Source organism: Vipera berus, assembly GCF_964194415.1.
Source record: "Vipera berus genome assembly, chromosome: 16".
Lineage (NCBI taxonomy): Eukaryota > Metazoa > Chordata > Lepidosauria > Squamata > Viperidae > Vipera > Vipera berus.
Window position 1 is genome coordinate 8,351,776 of NC_138219.1, and position 21,942 is coordinate 8,373,717.

The following is a 21,942-nucleotide window of genomic DNA, read 5'->3' on the forward strand; positions in this document are numbered from 1 at the left end:
TTCTTCCCTGTTCCAGGACTAAGAACCGACTCTTGAAACGCAGATATTATTTCTTAAGGTATTTTTATCCCACCTTTTCATATTTTACAAGTTACTTAAGGTGGTGAAGGTATCGAAATACTCTTTCCTCCTATTTTCCCCACAACAACCCTGTGAGGTGGGTTGGGCTGAGAGAGAGAGAGAGGGAGGGAGGACCTGGCTGAAAGTCACCCAGCTGGCTTTCATGCCTAAGGTGAGACTAGAACTCACCGTCTCCTGGTGATTAGCCCAAAATCGCTCGACTCGCTTTCATGTCTAAGGCGGAACTAGAACTCACCGTCTCCTGGGGATTGGCCAAAGTCACCCAGCTGGTTTTCATGGCTAAAGCAGGACTAGAACTCACTGTCTCTCGGTGATTAGCCTCACGTCACTCAACTTTCATGTCTAAGGCGGGACTAGAACTCACTGTCTCCTGGTTCCCAGACCAACACCTTAACCACTGGAATTCTCCATCCCAAGGATTTAAGCTTTTGTGGGTCTGACGCCCAAGACCTCCAGCTTACCTTGGCCTGGCTTAAATCTTTTTGGGGCGAGGACGAAATGGAGTTGGGGTACCGCCGGGTCTGAGTGGATCTCTGCTCGTACAGTGGTCCCTGAGCACTGTTCTGGGAGGTATACGTTGCTGTAGGCATGCTGCCACTTGGGAATGCCGACTCCTGGGTCTTGTTGGAGGAAATTGTGGACAGAGACTCGCTAGGAAGGGGAAACCAAGAAAAACACAAGGTGAGTGGGTGAGATCGGATGTCCCGGGAGGGATCCAGAACCAGGTCTGGCTGTGGTCTGGCTGCTGGTCCTGCCATGGACGGCGAGAGACAAATATAAAATACTTTTGGGGGTCTCCACTGGCAGGGCTTAGGGTCCCTTCCCCCTACAGGTAGTCCTCATTTAAATGTGATTGTCCAAAGTGACAACATTGCTGGGAAAAAGCGACTTAGGGCCGTTTTTCACACTTAATGACCATTGCGCCATCCCCGCAGTCAGGTGATCAAAATTCATAGGCTTGGCAAATGACTCACATTTATGACGATTGCAGTGCCATGCGTGTGTGTGTGTGTGTGTGTGTGTGTGTGTGTAGGGTGATCCCCTTTTGCAACCTTCTGACGAGCAAAGTCAAGGGGGACACCCGATTGACCACGGTGTGACTAGCTTAACCGCTGCAGTGGTTAGGGTTAGGGTTAAAGTTCCCCATTGATTTTGCTTGTCGGAAAAGAGGATCAACACACACATACACACACACACACACACACACACACACACACACACACACACACGGGACACTGCGATCATCATCAATACGAGTCAGCTGCCGAGTGTCTGAGTTTGGATCACGTGACCGCCGGGAGGCTGCGACGGTCATGAGAAAAACGCTCTTAAGTCACTTTTTCCTGTGCTGTTGTAACTTGGGACGGTCATTAAATGAACTGTTGCAAGTCGAGGACAGATTTCTGCACCCACTGGGGATGAGAAAGATAGAGGACTTTGGAGTCCCTAGGAGCCACCAACACTACTGGCCAATTTCACGTCTGCTGAAGCCTCCACTTATGGCTAAAGAAGAATTAAAAAAAAGCCCCGTCTGTGTTGAGTGTTTTGTGTTGTTGTTTTTTTTGCAGTTCTGTATTTAAAACAAAAAACAACTTTTCTTTTATTTGAAACTACATTAAAAAAAAATAAAAAAAGAGAGAGCGAGCGCGCGAACCCCATCTGCGACTGAGCCTTGATCCTACCTAACCGATACCTACAGCACCGCCGGGCCCCTCGTTGTGAGTGTGGTTTGTGGTTCACCTTGCTGTGCTCGTGTAGAGGCTGTTGGGAGGCTGGCTGACAGCGGTGCTCGTGGCAGGGGGGGCTTCGTAGTCGGAGAGGACGGGCTCCGAGCCAAACTGCAAAGCCCCAAATTGCAGGTTGAGTCCCGAAATGTCTGCCGAGCCAGGCATCTCCACCGCCAGAGCAGGGATCTGAGGAGGACGAGACGGTTCAGTTTGAGACGGGAGGGCTTGGGGTGGGATTGGCTGATGGGACAGATTTGTAGCTATAGAAACAGCTGGTGTATATCACTGTTATTATGTAAACCTAAAAAGCTGAGGTTTCATCTTATTACTGTCTAGCTATCTCTCTTATCACTAGCTCCATCATCAATTTCTTTCTCTCTCTCCCCCTAATCACTCTCTTTATCTGTCAATATATATCCACCATCTATCTCTTCTCATTTATTATCTCTACCTTTCTATATCTATCTCTCTATCATTATCTCCATCTCTGTCTATCTGTATCTATCTATCTATCTATCTATCTATCTATCTATCTATCTATCTATCTATCTATCTATCTATCTATCTATCTATCTATCTATCTATCCTGCCCATCTCTCTCTTAATTATCTTAATAAATACAACAGGGTCTAAACCTTCAAATGCTGAAGAATTTGGCACCAAAGAACAGGCTTGTTCAGGCATCACGGGCAGCTGCCACAGCAAATTCGCCCGTGATCCTGGCGTTTGCTCTGGCATGCACTGTCCCCCCTTTAAGGCTACGTCCGAGCCCAAAAGGGTCTACTGGCATGCGGCCGATCTAAGGCCGGATCACTAAAAAAAAAAAAAAATCACGCTTGCCGGGAAACATTCCTACTAAATCAAGTGTTTGCAAGGCAGAAACCTCAATTTAAAAGTGATTAAATTCATTGCACCTTTTCCCTGATTTCCCCATTTCGGCTGCGTTCAAGTTGTCAGTTATTAAAGGAGTGCAGGGGCCAAGATGAAGCAAGGCTGTGGCCCCAGGATTTGAGGTAGGGCCCCCCCTTAGCCTAGAGAAGCATCTCTCAACCGCAACAACTACAAGACGTGTGGACTTTGTTACCTTAAGGCATCTATACCCCGCACACCTAGAACGCTTCTGATAATAAGTCTCGCACCCATTACAAGAGTGAAACCTGGCTATGCACAGAGACTATGATTTTGAAACTTCTAAACCCAAGTTTTCGCACCCCCTGAAATATCGTCTCACACCCCCGGTTGGGAACTGCTGCCTTAGGGGAACCCAAAGGGTGTACTAGTCAGCCAGCTTGAGACCAGAATTTGGGGGTCCGTGTAATCTCCCCCTCCCCAAAGGGGGACAACAGGTCCAATTTCAAAGGGGTCCCTGCCCGCCCACCCCCTTCTGCTCTCTCACCTTTGATGTTAAGGAGGCCTTCTTCTTCTGTTGTTTTAATTTTTGCTGAGCCGGCTGAGGGCTAGAGGAGTCCGGAGACATCTGGGAGGGCGGGTTGGTTTTGGTGGCCAGGGGGGAGGACGGAGGTGGTGGAGCCGAAACGGAGGAGGAGGAGGAGGAGGAGGCCGTTGCCACCGGCTGCTTTTCCTGGAGGAACACTTCCATCATGGCGGAGGTGGGGGGAAAGGCCTGCCGCTTGGCGAACGGGGTGTGCACCGCCGATTCCGAGGGGTTCTTTAGATCTATGGGGGAGAGAGAGAAGGAGAGAGAGACAGAGGAGAGAGAAAGGGAGAGAGAGGAGAGGAGAGAGGGAGAGAGAGAAAGGGAGAGAGAGGAGAGAAAGGGAGAGAGGAGAGAGAGAAAGGGAGAGAGGGAGAGAGAGGAGAGAGAAAGAAAGGGAGAGAGAGGAGAGAGAGAGGGAGAGAGAGGAAAGAAAGGGAGAGAGAGGAGAGAAAGGGAGAGAGGGAGAGAGAGGAGAGAGAAAGAAAGGGAGAGAGAGGAGAGAGAGAGGGAGAGAGAGGAGAGAAAGGGAGAGAGAGGAGAGAGAGAAAAAGGGAGAGAGGGGAAAGAGAAAGGGAGAGAGAGGAGAGACAAAGGGAGAGGGAGATTGTAAGACTATTTTGCCCGAAGTTTGCAAGGCTTGCAGGTACAAATCTCCCGCCGTCACTTTTACGAGAAACTAGAGGCGGTTCGCTCTGTGCCTCTTTCTCTACCCGTTACCCAGCCGAGGGCTCAGCAATCTCTTCTCTGTCCCCCCAGATAGCGCCCCTTCCCCCGTCTCCCAAGGCCGTTCACCACACAGATAATTCTAGTTTATCGTAAGGCTACTTTGCCGGAAGCCTGCAGGTCTGAAAGAACAAATCTCCGGGTGCCCCCGCCCCTTTTACAGCCTGAGAAAGGGAGGGTCCCTTGTGATCCTTTTTCCACCCGTTATTTACCCGAGGGCTTGGTGGCCTCTTTTCTGGCTGTTCCCTGGGCAGTCTCTCCTCCCCGTCTCCTAAGGCCCTTGTTACCGTCCTCTCTGGTGCCCCCCCCGACCCCCACGCCCGCAACCTCTTACCATACTGCACAAGGGAGGAGGACTGGCCCGTGCTGCTGCTGCCGCCGCCGCCGATATCCCACGAGGAGGCCGCGCTGCTGCTCCCAGAGGGCTGTGGGTGTTGGGCCGCCAGTTGGGCCAGCGCCTGGGCGGTCTTGAACTGCTCCAGGAACTGAGAGCCGGTCGTGGTGGTGGTGGTGGCGGCGGCAGCGGTACTGCCGCTGCTCTTCCCCTCCCCCACTTCGCTGAAGCCCTTTCCCAGCACGCCGACCTGAAGCGGGGGGAAAAGGATGCCGAGTCCTACTCGATCCGGATTCTCAGCCCGCCCACCCACCCCCCCCACTCCAGACGAGGATTTAAAAAAGAAAAAAGGGGCAGGAATCTCTGCGGGTTTTACTCTGCTAGCCGTTGGCCATTCTAGGGGCGGGGCGGGGCTCAACTCCATTTCGGCGCTGTCCGAAGACATTTCCACCGTCATGTGGCCGGTGTGACATCACAGAGAGCGGGTTACCTTCCTGCCGAGGTGGTGCCTATTGATCTACTCGCATTTGCCGGCTTTCGAACTGCTAGGTTGGCAGGAGCTGAGGAGGAGGAGGAGGAGGAGGAGGACGGGAGCTCACCCCATCCCGTGGTGCTCGGGTCTCGAACCCGGGTTGCCGGCTTTCTTTATAAAAATATATACACCAATACAATTGTACCTGCGCCCTCGGAGCCAGCTCTAACCTACGTTTAGCTGACTGAATCCCAAAATGGGCACACTGAAATCAAATTTCTCAACAAAGGCGCCCTTCTTTCCAAGAAATCAAACTCAAAAGACCCCACCGAGATCCTCTCGATTTTCAGAGGTTGGGAATCCTGCCGAAGCTAGGGAGAGAGACTCTGAAGTTCTTTCCGGAGGACTTCCGATGTCCTACTTTATTTTATCGAGAAGGCTGAGTCAGGAAACTAAAAAAAAAAAAAAGGGGGGGGCACGGGCCGTTTCCTTACCATGCCATGGTGGGAGAAGGTGTTGGCAGAACCTGACTGAGCGACGGTGCTTTGCTTCGAATTGCTGAACACCAGGGGCTGGTTGAGAGTCGGCGCTTGGGAGGCATCCAAGCTGGGCGATTCGTTTTCCAGCGAGGAAGGTGTCTTTCCTAGGAGCACTGCAAGATCGATTCTAGATGGGAAAACATCAGGGGGGGGTCACTTCTTGAGATGGCGGGGGGGAGAGGGGGGGGCTATAAAAATCGACCAACTGATCATAATAGATAAAATGCCCAAAATGTAAGGACAGAAGAGGTTATTTGTGGCTCAGGGTCGAACTGTGGGGTCCTTGTGGCTCTCTGAGCTGGGATGTTTTTCTTGCAGACGTTTCGTGACCCAACTAGGGAACATCATCAGTGCTTAGAAGGGAAGGGGCTTGCTCTCCCTAAAAGAGCAAAATTTAAAAAAGAGCGCAAACCCCACTCCCTTCTAAGCACGGGTGGCATTCCCCAGTTGGATCATAAAACGGCAAGAAAACATCCCAGCTCAGAGAGCAGCGAGGACCGCTGGAAACCCCCCTCCCCGCTAGCCCTGACGATGTTATCTAATTGGGTCGTGAAATGTCCGCAAAAAAAACCCCACCCAGCTCAGAGAGCACCGAGGACCCCACAGTCCTCCTCCGCTCCACAACCCTCACGCTGTTGTAGCCCTGATGACGTTACCCAGTTTGGTCGTGAAAGGTCTGCAAGAAAGCCACCCAGCTCAGAGAGCACCCAGGACCGCCGATATGTATAATAGATCGAGTGACATAAGGAATCACCTCTGTCCAGCTGTGATGGTCACGTTTTCCACGGGCAGCGGCACCGAGGAGACGTTGGATGCAGTGAAGATCTTCGTTTCCGAAAGCTGGGGAGGGGGAGGAGAGAGAAAAGCATGCAATGAAGTCGGCCCAAAGTTCATTAAGCAGAAAGTTTTAAAAAAAGGAACTGGGTGGCGGTGGGGGTGTTACCTACATCTTCATTCCAGTCCTCGGTCCCCCACTCCTCCGTTGCTGTCCTCCACGCGCCTGTTGAGCAAGAGACCAAGTGTGAGGTGGGAGCGAGTTGAAGCACCAGATACACAACAAGGAGAAGGAGGGAGATTTCAAAGAGCAATGCAAAGAGCAGGCTGGGGATCCTTGCCCAGACAGACAGAAGCTGGGGGGTGGGGTGGGGGGCAGAGAGAGGCAGGGGCACAGCAGCTCAACATACAATCCCCCTCCCCCATCTCTGGCCACCACCAAAGCAAAGAGGCTGGACCCTGGAACCACCTCAGGGGAAGAGGGACTGTTTTTCGGTCCTGCCATGTAACTCACATCCCTCTGGAAAGACGGGATTATCCCCATTTCTAAGCTAAATCCAATCATCTAGATCCAATCAAGACCTAACCACCCCCAATTCTCAGCTAGATCCAGTGATGTAGATCTAATCGAGATCCAACTATCCCCAATTCTAAGCTCGATCCAGCCATCTAGATCTAATCAAGATCCAACCATCCCCAAGCCTGCTCGATCCAGTCATGTAGTTCTAATCGAGATCTAACTATCCCCAATTCTAAGCTAGATCTAGTCATGTAGATCAAGACCTAACTATCCCCAATTCTATGCTAGATCTAGTCATGTAGATCTAATCAAGATCTAACCATCCCCAAGCCTAAGCTCTATCCAGTCATCTAGATCCAATCAAGACCTAACCATCCCCAATTCTAAGCTAGATCCAGTCATGTAGATCTAATCGAGATCTAACTATCCACAACTCTAAGCTCGATCTAGTCATCTAAGCTAGATATAATCATCTAGATCTAATCAAGATCCAAACATCCCAAAGTCTACGCTAGCTGCCCACTGCTTCCCAGTCTTCCAAAATTAACTTTCTTTCTAATTTCGCCCATGATCAGGGGCAGCATCTCTGCCAATGGGCACTTCTAAGCTTAAGAACAAAATTGGTGTGGGGTTTTATTTTGTTTCTGGGTGGTATGCATACACACACATGGATAAGTTACAGCCCTCCTCCTCTTCCTGCGAGGCATACGTGTAAGATTATCTGGCACACAAAATGAAACTGGTCTGGCCTTCTCCCCATACACAGGAAGGTGGCCAAAACACACAAACACCTCCGGTTAGTGTCAGGGGGTGTCTCCTTTCACTCCATTGGACTGAAAACAGCACGGAGACCGCCCACATCCTGATTCGAGTGGCTGAAACGTCCCTGGATACTTTCCACAGCTGACAGACTAGCCCCTTTCCAGTAGATAAACTTTCAGAAGTTCATTTCAAGGTCCAGGAAAAAGGCAGCAGGAAGGGAAATCACACAAGACTCCGGAGGTGGTTAAAAAACAAACAAACCACACAACCTAGTTTCTGCCATTCCTTCCCCCCCCCCACTGCCTAGCCCTACTGTGGGTCAATTAACAGGGTCAGGCAGAAGGAGGGAGGCAGCGAAGAATGTCTAAAGAGAGGCAGATTAACCTTTGGGAGGTTTTTTTATCCAGCAATTGATACCAAGAAGGTCCGTTATTACCCTGACCCTTTGTTATAAATCTCCAGGGTTTTTTTAAGTTTTTTTTTTTAAAGTTAGCACTGCTGTACTTGCAGGAAAGCTATGCGGCAGCCAGGAGCTCTCGGAAGCTCAGGACCTTGTTAAGTTTTCCACTTCTAGATTGGCCATCAATGGTAAGCAAGGGGAAGGTTTGCTTTAGGGAATTTAGACGACTTAATGGGGGGAACCCTACTTGTTTACATATCACATTTTGAGTCACCCAGACCAGGGAGAAGAGCTGAGGGCCACCTACCGCCCAGAAAACAACCCTAGTTGTTATTTTTGTGTTGTTGGGAAAAAGAGTCCCCAACCATGACGGCTGAAAACCCAACAGCCAGATTCCTACAGCTTGGGAGGCGACTAAAAAAAAATTCGCCCCGGGGATTTAGCACAATGTGACCCATTGAGATACATTGGGATCCACTGGTGGAAATCTCCATCGTTCCCAGCAGATCCACCAAGAGTTCTGCCTACACCCCTAAGCAAACCAATTAAAACCACAGGTCGTCCTCAACTTATGACTGGCATAGGTTGCCGCTGCTAAGCGATACGGTCCTTGAGCGGTGCCCAATTATATATATATATGTATATATATATCCCCAATCGTTAACGACATTTTACACGCTATCTGTTCCCAAGCCATAATGGCACAGCCATCAATAAGCCTGGGAAATCAAAACCAATTTTCATCTCACAGGTGGTAAATGCCTCCCCAAGTAACTGTAGGTGCAAGGAACGCCTGAGTTAGTAAAAGCAACAAGGCGAGGAGGTCAAAAATATTACGGGAAGAGGGAAAGAGATGGAGAAGGAGGAGGAGGGGGGAAAAAGAGACAAAGACAGTAACATATCCACAGATAAATTCCAGCTTATTTTAAAAGGATTTTTTTTAAAAAAAAAAAAAAGATAAAAAAAGAGATCCGAGGGCAGTTAAGTGCACCTGGATTTCTCGTACCAGGAGCAGTGTCAAATTTTCGGGGATAATTTGACCCCTCGCCCCTAATGTAATCAACTCCTGAAACAAAACAGAGTAAAGAAAGAAAAGGACAAAAAAACAACAACAGTAAAACGTCAAAATACTTCGAAAGGTGCAACCAGCTTCCCCGCTTCCCCCCCGCCACCCCACCCCGTACCTGTGGATATTGACCAAATTAAAGGAATTAAATTAAAGGGGCTTAAATGCGGCTAATCAGGAAGAGGTGCGACGACGTGGGGTAAATTTTATGGAGGAAGAGTGGAAGAGGGAAACGGGTTCTAAACACCGGGTTTGGAGGGTGGTGGAGATGGACAGAGGGACATATGACCCCTTTCTTTCTTTCTTTCTTTCTTTCTTTCTTTCTTTCTTTCTTTCTTTCTTTCTTTCTTTTTCTTTCTTTTCTTTTCTTTCTCCTTTCTTTCTCTCTCTCTTTCTTTCTTAAATGTTCATTCTGCTCTTCTTTGATAGTGATCCAAGGCATATCCCCGTTCGGTTTGGAAGGAGATCCGCCGCCCCACCGCACCCCCCCTCCAAAAAAAACAACAACCCAAGGCAAGTGCTGAACCCCCGGTCACTCACTCGTCCCATCGTCCGGCTCAAAACTTCCCGTGCTGTTCCACGTGTTGCTGTTATTGCCATAACTTTCGTCCGTGCTGGTGGGTTCTGCATAGTCCGCGGGGTTGAAAGTCCTGGGGGGGGGGGGGGAAAGGAAGGAAGGAAAAAAGCAAAGAAACATTGGCAGGAGGCCGTTCTCCAGGTTGAGCCAAGATAGGTTACTGGTCCCTGGTGAGGCGGCTTCAGATGGATTCAGTGCAGGGTCATAGTTTTGAGCGCGTGGCTGATCTTGCGACTCATCTCGGGGGGGACCAGGAAGAAGGGCCTTCTCCGTGGTGGCTCCCTCCTTGTTACTTTGAGGACCATCTTTGTCCCAGTGACCTCTACCGACCCACCAGGGTGGGGGAGGCAGCGTGTGTGTTATGGGACCCTCTCTTAAGGAGGTCCAGCTGGTGGGACCAGGAAGAAGGGCCTTCTCCGTGGTGGCCCCCTCCCTGTGGAACATGAAACGACGGCAAGAAAACAGCTGAACTCAGAGAACACTGAGGATCCCTCGTTTCAACCCTGAGCAACAAATATTCTCCTTTACTGCAAACCCACCCCCCCACCCCCCACTGCCTGGAACCTGGCTGGTGTCTTATGGCCACCGCGATCAGAAACGGAGCCAACTCACACACTTAAGAGGGAACCTTACCCCATGCCTTGGGCAGAAAATCTTCCTCCTCGTCGTCCAGATCCGCCTGAAGATAGAAGAAACGGTCTGTTAGCTGCCTTCAATGTTCATGGTTACCCAGGACCTGTTTTTAACCAGGCTGTGCGACAAGAGATTAGTTTTCCTGTGGTCTTAAGTAGGCAAGTCAGGCAAACGAGAAGAGGGAAGAGAGGAGAGAAGGGAAGGGAAGAAAAGGGAGGGAAGAGAAGAGGGGAGGGGAGGGAAGAGAAAGGAGGGAGGGGAGGGGAGCTCACGGATGGGAAAGCTCCTGTTAAAATTCCTTCCTGGCAACTATAAGGAGCCATTTTCCTTCTTACGGGCCTTGCTATGCTTAAATTTCTCAATCGAGATGATTTGTTGCGGGGCTAGAGACGAGTCACCGGGGCTCCCTGGCTCACCTCTGCCTCGCCCACGTCCCCGTCGCCCTCTCTCCGTGCCTCTGCCTGAAGATCCACTCGTCTTGCTACCATCCAGTCCGTTCTCTTGACCCCGAACTGCAAAACACAAGGAGGCGCTGGGAGATTTGCAAGCGAGGAACAGAGGGCAGAGAGAGGCAGATAGTGAAGGAAAGATAAAGGGAGCTCCACGGCTGCGGATCAATATCGGTGCACGTTGCAAAGCGACTTGGTCACGCCTGAACAGGGCAACGGCCAGGAAAACGGCCACACCGTTGTATCCCCAAAACTGGAGGGAAGAAGCCATAGTCTCGTGTGGAATTGTACCCGTTCGCTGTACACCCTAAGTCTTTAAAAGCTGAACTTCAGAAGGATGAAGTTACACCCTCTCCAAGAAATGAGCATTACAGGTCGTTCTGGACTTTAGCGACCCAAGTGACAGCAGTGCTGAAAAAAGGGGACTTGTGATTGGTCACAGCAGCCCCGCGATCAAAATTCGGATGCTTGACAACTAACTCCCATTTACGACTTTTGCAGTGTCCCCTGATCCTCCTTTGGCGACCTTCTGGCAAGCAAAGTCCATGGGGAAGCCAGATTCACTTATTGACCGTGTTCCTAACTTAACAACCCCAGGGGTTCACTTAACAACCGGGCCATGAAAAGTCGTAAATTGGGGCAAAACTCACCAAACAGATTTCTCACTTAGCCACATAAATTTTGGGCTCAATTGTAAGTCAAGGACTGCCTGTATCAAGGCATTTCCCCCCCACCCCCCAAAACAAACAAACACACACACACACACACACACACACACAACTTGACGACTTTCTCAGCCAGGATGCTTGGATATTATTCTGCGAGAGACTGGCTCTCCCATTCTTTTTTTTTTTTTTTAAAAAAGGAAGGAAGGAAGGAAGGAAGGAAAAAGGAGGAGAAACAGCAACGGCTATCCAGAAATACAAAATGTCCCCTCTTTGATTTTCTGTATCTTGATGTCCTTTCCTCTCCGAACAGAAAGAGGACGAAAGGGCGGAATCCTTCAAAAGTGCTAGAAGGTTCTCCCGACACCTGGCTTGGCTCTTAGCAATCCCCCTGGTGGGAGAGATCCTGGGGGGGGAGGGTTGGGAGGACTTCCTGGGAGGGTGGAAGCGCCCTGTCTGAAGGTCAAAGCCCCCTCCTGGGAAGAAGGGATGGAGAAGAACGGGCCTATCTGGGAGTCACAAATTCTTCAAAGGAACATTTTGCACCTCCTCGGGAGGGCGTCTATTGCTTTGTATGCAGAATCAGGGGCCTACATTCTCTCCCACGGCTGGCTCCGCGGCCTCTTCGGGGCAAGCCGCTCCCCCGTCGGCGGCTGAAGTCTCTCTCTTTTTCCCGGTTCTCTTTTCCTTCTTCGCTGGGTTCCGTCGGTCCGCTCTCTTTCTGTCCCGACACACCTTTCTTCTTCCCGACCATTTCCCAGGAGTGCTAAAAAAAAGAAAAAAAGAAAAAAAAAGAAAATAGCCAGACAGTTGTTAAGTGGATTCAGCCCCGTTTTACGACCTTTCTAGCCAAAGGAATCACCGCAGTCGTTAAGCCGGTTGCATGGCCGTTAAGCGAACCCGGCTTCCCCATAGACTTTGTCGCAAAAGGAGGGGGGGGGGGGCTCGTGGGATTTATGACACTGCGACCGTGGTAAACAGGAGTCAGTTGCCGGGCGTTTGAATTTTGATGATGTGACCACAGGGAAGTTGCAACGGTCGTTAAGCGTGGAAAATGGTCGCGAGCCACGTTTTGGCAGTGCCGTTGTAACTTTGAACGGTCACGGAATGAACTGGGGACTGCCCGCGTATTAAAACCAGCAATGAAGAGAGCGCCAAGGTGCTTTGAGCCACAGCTCTGCTTTTGATGGGGTTTGCACACCACACTGGCTTGGAACCGAGCATCCTCCTTGCCGGTCCAGCCAGCCAGCCAGCCTCCCCCTTCCCCTGGCTGAGCCCCACAACTACCGTGTCTGGGTTCCCCTCCAACAGCACATTGATGGCTCTGTTGACGTCCCCATTGCAGTCGTGCAGTGCAATCACACACTCATCCTGGTTCTTGCCTGTGATGTCGATCAGCTGCAGAGGGGAAAAAAAGAAGAAGTCATGTCTCTGGCAATAGACAAAAGAGCTTAGCGATAAAAGAGAACGTTTATAATGTTTAGGATCAACTCCCTCTTGATCCTTTTTTGAGTATCCTCAGAAGGCACAAAAGTTGCTTCCCTGAATGTCCACGGAGATCCTGGCTGTCCCAAAGGCGCTTTTTCCAGGAGGCAACTGGACTTTCTTTGTTTTTTTCTTTGAAGACGTTTCGCTTCTCGTCCAAGAAGCTTCCTCAGCTCTGACTAGCTGAAGTTATTTCCCTGGAGCAGTGCTGTTCAGAGCTTGTTACCCGCCCACCCACCCCCAGTTCTATTTTCATCCCAAATGTCCTTCAACTGATCAGGATCTTTTTTTAAATTTAAAAAAAAAAACAACTACTTTTGCTTTTCGGCCAGTGCTTCACAAATTATTTTAATGAGGCAATCCTTCTCTTTTTCAAGTGGGCTTTGAAAATGTCAAAAAGGTCCTTATTTTTACTAGCCTCCTTTGCTAACATAATAATAGTGCAGCAGTTCTAAATTTACACAAGCTACCTGCACGGTTCGTTTCCCCAAGAAACAAACAAGCAATAATAATAATAATAATAATTACTGGCAGGGAGAAGAGCGAGGCAAGACGACCCAGCCAAAAAATTTACCAATGTGACTCTATTAGCTGGAATTAGGGCAAAGAACCATTTCAAAGCTGTTCCTATTCTGGGACATTTAGCCTTTGATTCGCTGGAGATCTCACAAAGCAGAATCAAACGTCAGGGCAGGCACAGATTTTGTTTGGAACTGATAAAATACTAAAAAGGGAGCCATTTTGGCTAATATTGGATGTCCCAACTCCAAGGAATAAGGCACGAATAAAAAACACGACTTAAGACACAAATAAAACAGAAAGCTTAGCTGAATTACGTACAGGTAGTCCTCAACTTACAATTGAGACCAAACTTTCCACTGCTCAGTTCTTAAGTGAGTTTTGCCCCGCTCTACGACCTTCCTGGCCACAGTTTTTAACGTGAATTACCACAGTTGTTAACTCAGTAACACAGTTGTTACACGAATCCGGCTTCCCCATTGACTTTGCTTGTCAGAACGTCGCAAAAAAGGGGGATCACATATCTCTCTCTCTCTCTCTCTCTCTCTCTCACACACACACACACACACACACAGTGGGACGCCACAACCGTCATAAATACGAGTCAATTGCCAAGCGTCCGATTTTTGACTACATGACTGTGGAGATGCTGGAGCAATCTTAAGTGAAAACTGGGTGATAAATCACTTTTTTTAAGTGCGGTTTCAACTCCAAACGATCGCTAAACGGAACGGTTGTAAGCTGAGGACCACCCGTGGAAAGAAAACGACCCAATAGGGTTGATGCCGTGACCCCGCCTCTTACTTGTTTCACTTTTTCCTCGAAGTCGGCATCGTTGTGGTCCGAGATCATCTGCGCAAGTCGGATTTGCTCCGCAGTGGCCTGGGAAGAGAAAAAGGAGAAGGCTGCCTTTTCAGGGAGGCCATGTCCAAAAGGAAAAAGGGGGAGGGGGACAGATAAGTTAAGTCCTAACCATTCAGGTGAGGTGCTGAGAGGGGATCTGAGTTCCAGTGAAAGCCCCTTCCCAGCCCAGGATGTGGGTTCTGAAAATCTGAAAAAACTGTCCACAAGTCGCACGCTCCTATGAGGAGGCTCGCTCGGAGGAAGTCCTAGAGCAGGGGTAGGGAACCTTTAGCTCTTTTATGACTCGTGGACTTCAACTCCCAGAATTCCTGAGCCAGTTGTGTTGGCTCAGGAATTCTGGGAGTTGAGGTCCACGAGTCATAAAAGAGCCAAGGTTGCCTACCCCTGTCCTAGAGACTTATGACCATCGTGGAGAGCGGCATCTCCATCCCAAGTTGTCGCAGTCCTTAAGTCGAGTCAGATCTGATTTTACAACCATTTTTACGGTGGTAAAGTGAGTCACCACGATCATTAAGCAAATGACAGAGTTGTGGAGTGAATCACGTGGCTGTAAAGCAAATCTGGTAAGCTTCCTGCGGTGGGCAAAAACCAAATTATTCCCAGCTTAGTGGAACGAGTCCTTGGCTTCCCTGTTTGGTCTAGCGGCTAAGGCACCAGGCTAGGAAGCGAAAGGATCCCGAGTTCAAGTCCGGCCTTAGGGAGGGAAAGCTGGCTAGGTGACTTTGGGCCAATCCTTCTCTCTCAGCCCAACCCACCTCACAGGGTTGTCTTTGTGGGAGGGAGAAGAAGAGGGAGGAGGATTAGGTATGTTCACCACCTGATTTCTAAAAACAATAAAGGCGGAATGAAAATAAATACAGAATGCCGAACGGATCCCGATGAACGGGTTCGGCAAACCCTTGCAAGGAATCAAATATCAGATTTTTTACCCACCAGGCTGGAGTCTGATCGCCAAGGGAACCAGATGCTTGGGTACAACTGGCTCAGAAAGGAGGGTGTGTGAGTGTGTGTGTGAAGTGTGACTCCTCCCTGGCAGCTATCCTTCCTGGCTTCCTCCACACAGGCCTCCCTCCCCAGTTCAGCTTCCTGCTCAGAACAAACAAAGGTGGAGAAGGCACCTTTGTCTCCCCAGGAAGACGTTAGGGCCAGGTGCCACCAAGTCACAACTGAAAGAGCAAGGAGAGGCCGGGTCACTGGCCGCCGCACACACACAGTTTCCAGGGAGACCGCTAGCTCCGCCCTCACCTGTGGCCTCTGCTTGTGCTGTGCCTGGCTCTGTGTCTGTGTCTGCTCCCAGCTTCCCCGCGCTCGGTTGGTGCCCACCGATGTCATCATTTACAGTATATACAAATAACAGTATTTACAAGGCAGAAATCTGCAAATAGAAAAGAGAGAGGGAGTTGTTAAAAAATGAGAGCTGTCTTGGCCAGCAATTTCGCATGATCGACCCAGCTGCTGACAGGTAACCCTCGACTTAACAAACCGCAACTGAGCCCCAAATTTCCACCGCTAAGCACGACTGCCAAGTGTCCACATTTCGAGCGTATGACCGCGGGGATGCTGCCACGGTCATAAGTGTGAAAAGCGGTCATAAGTAACTTTTTAAATTGCTGCTATAACTTCAAACAGCTGCTAAATAATAGTTGCAAGTCAGGGAGTACCTGCATTTCCTTTTTATTTTCCGCTAACATCGAGCACTTGCTTCAGAACAACTGCCAGGGTGTTAAAAGAATCAAGAGTTTTTCCTCCCATCCTCTAGATTGTGTAGCCTTCACTCAACCCCACAAACACATCCTGCTTGCTAGCTACGATTTCAAAAAAGATTCGAGGAGGATCCGTTTTTTTCTCCCCTCCCTTCTGGCTTCGCCCCAGCTCTCAATAAGAAGAGTTCAATTCCTAGCCGTTCAACTCCAGTTGTCCAAAAACCAATACAACCTTTTCCTAAGACAAGTTTCCATGACTAATGGAAAGTTGGAGGTGTGTTGCAACACGCCACCCACCCCCCTCAAAAAAAAAAGATGAATCACTTTCTTTTAGAAAAGAAAGTTCTCCCCTGTAGCTGAATCTAAATTTCTCCTCTTTAGCAATGAGCAATCTGTTTTGGAGCAAGGCTTCCCTTCCATTAGGATTTCCTGGTCCTGCAATGAAATCCCATCTGGCTTCCGAGAACTGAAGGAGACTTTATAAAATCACGCTCAGGAAAGGGCTGAGGACTTTAAAAGATAGCTGAAAAGTAAATTATGAATTCCGAGTCAGAATGAGGAAGTCTGCAGACTTATTCAAAACTTCCTAGCCTTGCAGATGCAATTAACCAAGCACGCAGCTGCTTAATAAAACGGATATTCTTAAATGCAGACTGCCGGTGTAGAACAGCCACTCCAAGGAAATCAGAAACGAAACAAAACCCCTTCAGGGTTTTATTAGGAGCAGGGCAATTCTCCCCGGAGTTAAGCGACCGAGTTTTAAATCTCCTTTCCCCGAGAACGGAACCTTCCCTCTGAGAAATCACTCCACACGTAAGCCACTTACAGCAAAATGATTTAACCCAACTTGGTTTCCAGGAATCCAGTCTGCTCTTTTGAAGAACCTCCCCCCCCCCCCCGCTTGCTGAAGCTAACCAAAAGTCCCAGGCAGCAAACAGCTCGACAAGGAAACCATTTTCAATCCACAGGACCAGGCCTGTTGCTAACAAATTTTAGCCTGGGCAGCAAACACACACATCCTCCACACAGGTGGGAGAAGGAAAGTGATGCAACAGGGTTTGTGTTTTGTCTCCTGCTCAGAAATTGAGCCCTCATCTCTGGAGACGGGAGGAAAAGAGCCATGTCCTGTTAAACTAAAGGTACAGTGTTAGGGAACCAAGAGACATGAAATGTATGCTTAGAAGGAAAATCTTGCCCCCCCCCCCCCCGGCATTCTTATAACTTATCACTATAACTATCAATTTACAGCAAGGATTTCCAAAATGGCAGCTTCTGAGTTCTTGTGAGAGGCCCAGAACAGCATATACACAACAGAAGCACAAAAGGACCCGAAAGGTGTTAAGGCAGAGGGACAAAACTAGGAAGAACTAAACGACGTCTTCTCAGGCTACGATAACAGAGCAGTCTATCTTCCTCCGGATATTGCCAAAAGGAGCCATTTTTGGTTATAGCTAGCCAAAGGGGTATTGGATGTTCCTGGATGCTAGATTCTTGGGGTTTGTTTTTTCTTCCCCCTTTTTCACCCTTTCTCACAAGAGAAGCAGGCCGAATAGGGTGAGGGGTGGCTGCAACGGATGTACACATCTCCCTGGCTTACTCAGCAGCCTCCACTTAAAAAGGTAGAGACAGCAGGTGATGGAAGAGACCCCAGAGAGCGGCTGATAGCAGAGCCAATACAGTTGGGGAGGCAAGGAACATCACCCTGACTTAGCATTCGGGGCAATTTACGCCGTGGGATTTGTCCACGTCTCACAACTTCATCCCGAAAGATGAGGGGGCCACTTCTCCGGAGCTGGTGACGCCTCCCCATTTGGACCCTGCCCTGGCAAGCCGCCTTGCCAGCTTCAGCGAAGTAAAAAAGATGCCTGGTCAAACAGCTGGAAGGAAATGATTAGGAGAGAGATGGGAAAAGACAGGTGTGTGTTTTTTTTAACCCCCAGATTTCAAAGCTCACTTTTAAGTTAATTTTTTAAAAAAAATAACAAGAAGACAGGGAAGATTCAATGTTCTGGAGAGAGAGCTGTTAAATTTGTAATTTAATTCTCAAGGGCTAGGAAAACAAGAGTTTCCGGCAGGAGATTTTTGGCCAGAGCGTGACAAACATTGCTTCTTTACGAGACTGAAAATGCACAATTAGAGCAGAAGAAAGCAAACCCCTTTATTAAGATGGCTTAGTTTGCAGAAATCCAGGGAACACCATCCCACGATCTACTCTGATATTATTCACTAAATGGGCCAAGTAGAGGCTCTAAAGAAGCTTCCTGTTCTCTACCTTCTGTTCCTGAAGCCATCACACCGAAGGTTGATAAGACTATTGCTTATCATCCATCCCCTTATAAAGCTATGGATCAAACCCATCAAATGGCAATACATTCACCACCAGATAGATAGCAGATGTTTTAAGACCGGGAATAAAGATGGAGGCGGTAAAAAAAAATTGTGGCAAAGAAGACCAGGAATTTGGGAGAGAAGATAGTTGAGATGTTGTTAAGCGAAATGTAACGCAAGGGCCTCCTTTGAAGAACGGCAGTTCTCAACCTTGCTGTCAGGGGAACCAGGCCAAAAGGCTGTAAAAGTCAGGGTTAAGTAACTAAACTATACAGAAATGAAACGTTTACTAGCCTTTCCCAATCTAATTTCTAGAACAGTTGACTGCATGTTTAAATCTACAACCCAATAAGCCATGATAGTATTACTCTTTCCGTGTTACGCCTGAGAGAGAACAATTCTTGGGTAGCACCTTCCACCCAGGTAGAGCAAGCTTCTAAACAATCCTAGACTGTTAGTCTATCCAGAGATCATTCACTCCTTGCTGGTTTCTGAACTGAGATCTTGCTGCTGGGCAAATTGCAAAGCACCACCTTCAAACAGGAACCTTCTCCGTTAGTAATTTCGGAAGAAAAACCACTGCGTGTTGGATTTACAAAAAGAGGCTGGATTAACAGGGCCTCTTCTTTTTTTTAAAAAAAGTCATAAGAAGCGATTGGTCCATTGGGAAAAAACGACAGTCTTGATGAGTAGATAGCTGCCAAGCACTTTCTTCAACCTAAGATTGTAGTTCCCTGCACGTCCATCTGGAAATGAGGCTGACTTACCTGAGAACTCAGAAAGCCGCCCAAGTCAAAAACTAAAACACAAAACGCAGGTTACTTAAAAGTATGCAAGGATTCGCGATTACATTTCGCATGGAGAAACACTGCTGCTTGCTAGGTTCTCTGTACCACAAAAAATCCTCAAACACACACACACACCCAAATTCTTTTCATTTCTTTTGGGGGGCAGAAGGAAGCGCCATAGTTTGGGAAGACAATAAAAGGCCTAGCTCACAATGATCGAGAAGATTGGAGCAGCACTCCTGAGAAAATTATTATGGTATGATTTTGCTTGAAAGAATGTCCTTGAGAAAAGAACGTATGCCAGGAAAAGAAGCCAGAATGTCAACACTGGTTTTAGGCCTTTTAAAAAAAAGGGAAGAAAAAGAGTTTGTGGGATGAGTAGAAAGAGAGCAGGAGGAGCAGCGAACATTTTAGAAGGATGGAAAGATATATCTCAAGGTTGACTCAGCCTTCCATCCTTCCGAGGTAGGTAAAATGAGGACCCAGATTGTTGGGGGCAATTAAGCTGACTTTGTAATAATGCCGCTGGGGGGGGGACATAAGCCCTAATAAGCAGGCATATACATAGAATGAAGGCTACTGCTAAGCACATTGGTTTGTGCTTCTTAGATTGTAAGCCGCCCTGAGTCTTCGGAGAAGGGCGGGATATAAATGGGATTAAAATAAATAAATAAATAAATAAATAAATATCTACTGTGGCTTTTTGTCCATCCACCGAGAAATTGTGCTGACTTGCAGCCATTGTGAACTCCCACAATTGTGGTCTTCCTGGCTGGGAAGTGACCCAAACTGTGCATTTGGAGAAGCCATTTAAGAATGTCACAAATAGGAAGACTTAAGAGAAGGAAAACAGCAGGCCTTTTTCTTACAGATACGAAGTCCCAGGTGAAGCCATCCACGGTGATACAGAACAAAAAAAATGGTTTTGTTCGTTTAAGGGAAATTGCAAGGGGAAGAGATCCAGGATACTTGCAGAATGAAAAAGAAAAGAGCACCAGGGTAAATTTCCCAAGGCCTCGGGAGTTACAGTGAGCTGGGAAGCATCTGGGAAAGCGATGCCTTGCAGAATCCTAAGGAGAATGGCAATTGCTAGCTTGGTAAGAAGAGAAATTAAAGGATCTGAAACTTCACCCTTCAAATGGTCCCACATCAATTTTTCTCTGCCAAAGGGGGCAGTTAAAAACTTCCAATGCTCCTGGGAAATCCCTCCAGCAAAATCTCCGGCCCAGCAGATCTACAGAGCATCGGGGTCTAAGAGATAACAGGCGAGCACAGGAGTGGTGTGGGGGGGGGCTTCCTTAACTCAGCAGCAGCAAGGCCTGGAGTCAAAAGTCGGATTGCTCAGCTGTAAACATCCTTGCCAATCCCTCACACCATGACAAAGGAACCCTGCCTACTGAAAAGGGAGCTGGCATGCTTAGGAGAAACCACACTCCCAAGATTAAAAGAAGCCTTCGAATTTTATTTTTATTTTTTTAAAAAAGAGGATTAAAAAGCAAAATAAAGGGTGATGATAGGATGAGAGGGGAGGGAGCAGTGAGAGGGAAATCAAGAGCCTGATTTTATGCATGGAAGAGGGAAGGGGAAGGGGTCACTTTACAGGAGATTTCTGACTTTTAGAGGAGGCAAACCAAGACCCCCATTTTATGCAAAAGATCCCCCTGCATGGAAGAGGGAGAGAGATAAGCAAGGATCACTTTAGGTTTTAGGAGATTTTCCCCCCACACACACTTTTTGAGGGGGCAAAAGCGGACCTCCATTTTATGCAAAAAAAAAACACAACAACAACCCCAAGTGTGGAAGGAGGAGAAAGGATCACTTTAGATTAGTTTTTTTAAGGAGATTTCTGCCACTTTGGGAGGGGGCAAGCGGGGGGGGGGGGGAGCACCAATCTGATGCAAAAGATCCCCCCCTCGCGTGGAAGAATCACTTTGGATCAGATCCGGGGAGATCCCTGCCACTTTTGGAGGAAGCCAACCGAGACCCTGATCTTCCGCAAAGGATTCCTTCCCCTCCCCCCCCCCGCATGCTAGAGGGAGGCAGGAGAGATCCCACGCTCGATCACAAGAGATCCCTGCCCCTTTTCCAGGAAGGGGGAGGGGAAGGTGCGCCGCCTCCCCTCCAAGCCAGGAAAGGCGGTCCGACGAGCCAAGAATCCCAGTTTATCCCAGCCCCGCTTCCGCGATGCCCCTTCCCCAAGACGGGACCGGCCGAAGGGGGGGGGGGGAAGCAGGCTTCCTCCAGGCCTGATCGCGCCCCCCCCAGGAAGAGCCAGGCCCGGCTGGAGGGGGGCCAAGGGCCATGGGGGTCCGGGCGGCCCCTCCACGTGCCCTGTCCGGGAGAAAGAGGGAATAAGGGACACCCCCCCGTCCGCCCCGCGGCTCCTTCGGCCCCCGAGGGCCGAGGCGAGGCCGGCGGGGCCCGGGAGGAAACAATGAAGCGGCGCTTCCTCGAGGGGGAAGCGGCCTCGCCCGGGCAGGAAGGGCCGGCGCTGCTGGCGGGAGGGGGGGGGAGAGGGGAGGGGCCTGCCGGGGCTTCCCGGGCTTCGGGCGGGTGGTGAGGCCCGTCGGAAGGCCCCAGGAGCGAAGATGCATCCCGCCAAAGGTCGCGGGGGAAAAAACAAAAAACGCCTTTCCACCCCTTCCGGGGTCTTTGCCGACTTTGGCCTCGCCCGGCCCGGCTTGGGGCGCTACGCGAGTCCCCGGCTTCACCCCGGCCGACTAGGCCGCGGCGGACCGGAACTCCCCGCCTCCTCACGCCCCTCTTCCTCCCCGTCAGGCCGGCCGGGAAAAGGGTCCCCGGAGGCCCCGGCCGAGCCGCCCGCCACGCCGGATACCCGCCTCCTCCTCCGCCGCCGCCGCGCCGTCGCCGGTTCCCGGGATCGCCTCATAAAAGTAAAGCGGGGATTAACGGGGGAGGCGGGGGGAGGAGAAGGGGGCGGGGCCGGCTCTTAAAGGGGCCGCGCGCCATTTCTCCTCAGTTTCTCTCTCTTTTTTTTTTTACCTCAGCCGCTGCCGCCGCCGCCGCCGCCGCCACACGCACACTGACAACTGAAGCCAGCGCGGGCGCGGCCCCGCCCCCTCGGCCACGTGACG

The 21,942-nt window shown here is 49.6% G+C and overlaps 1 protein-coding gene across 4 annotated transcripts in view; it reads right to left on the bottom strand.

Moving 5' to 3' along the window:
• The window catches only part of UBAP2L (ubiquitin associated protein 2 like), a 31,501-nt gene extending 9,745 nt beyond the window's left edge, over nt 1–21,756 (bottom strand). For 2 of the 4 annotated variants that reach the window (XM_081340906.1, XM_081340908.1), the window contains exons 1-16: nt 21,688–21,756; nt 15,274–15,403; nt 13,969–14,046; nt 12,448–12,558; nt 11,755–11,926; nt 10,463–10,558; nt 10,047–10,092; nt 9,377–9,486; nt 8,762–8,836; nt 6,262–6,314; nt 6,069–6,154; nt 5,270–5,441; nt 4,304–4,553; nt 3,205–3,485; nt 1,822–1,994; nt 543–732 (exon numbers count right to left, since the gene is read on the bottom strand). In XM_081340906.1, coding sequence (XP_081197032.1) covers nt 543–732; nt 1,822–1,994; nt 3,205–3,485; nt 4,304–4,553; nt 5,270–5,441; nt 6,069–6,154; nt 6,262–6,314; nt 8,762–8,836; nt 9,377–9,486; nt 10,047–10,092; nt 10,463–10,558; nt 11,755–11,926; nt 12,448–12,558; nt 13,969–14,046; nt 15,274–15,363 — 1,983 coding nt within the window. In that variant the 5' untranslated portion in view covers nt 15,364–15,403; nt 21,688–21,756. Of the gene's footprint in view, nt 1–542; nt 733–1,821; nt 1,995–3,204; nt 3,486–4,303; nt 4,554–5,269; nt 5,442–6,068; nt 6,155–6,261; nt 6,315–8,761; nt 8,837–9,376; nt 9,487–10,046; nt 10,093–10,462; nt 10,559–11,706; nt 11,733–11,754; nt 11,927–12,447; nt 12,559–13,968; nt 14,047–15,273; nt 15,404–21,687 lie in introns of those variants that run through there. The other 2 variants (XM_081340907.1, XM_081340909.1) reach the window with 2 other exon arrangements.
• Between the last annotated feature and the right edge of the window lie 186 nt (nt 21,757–21,942).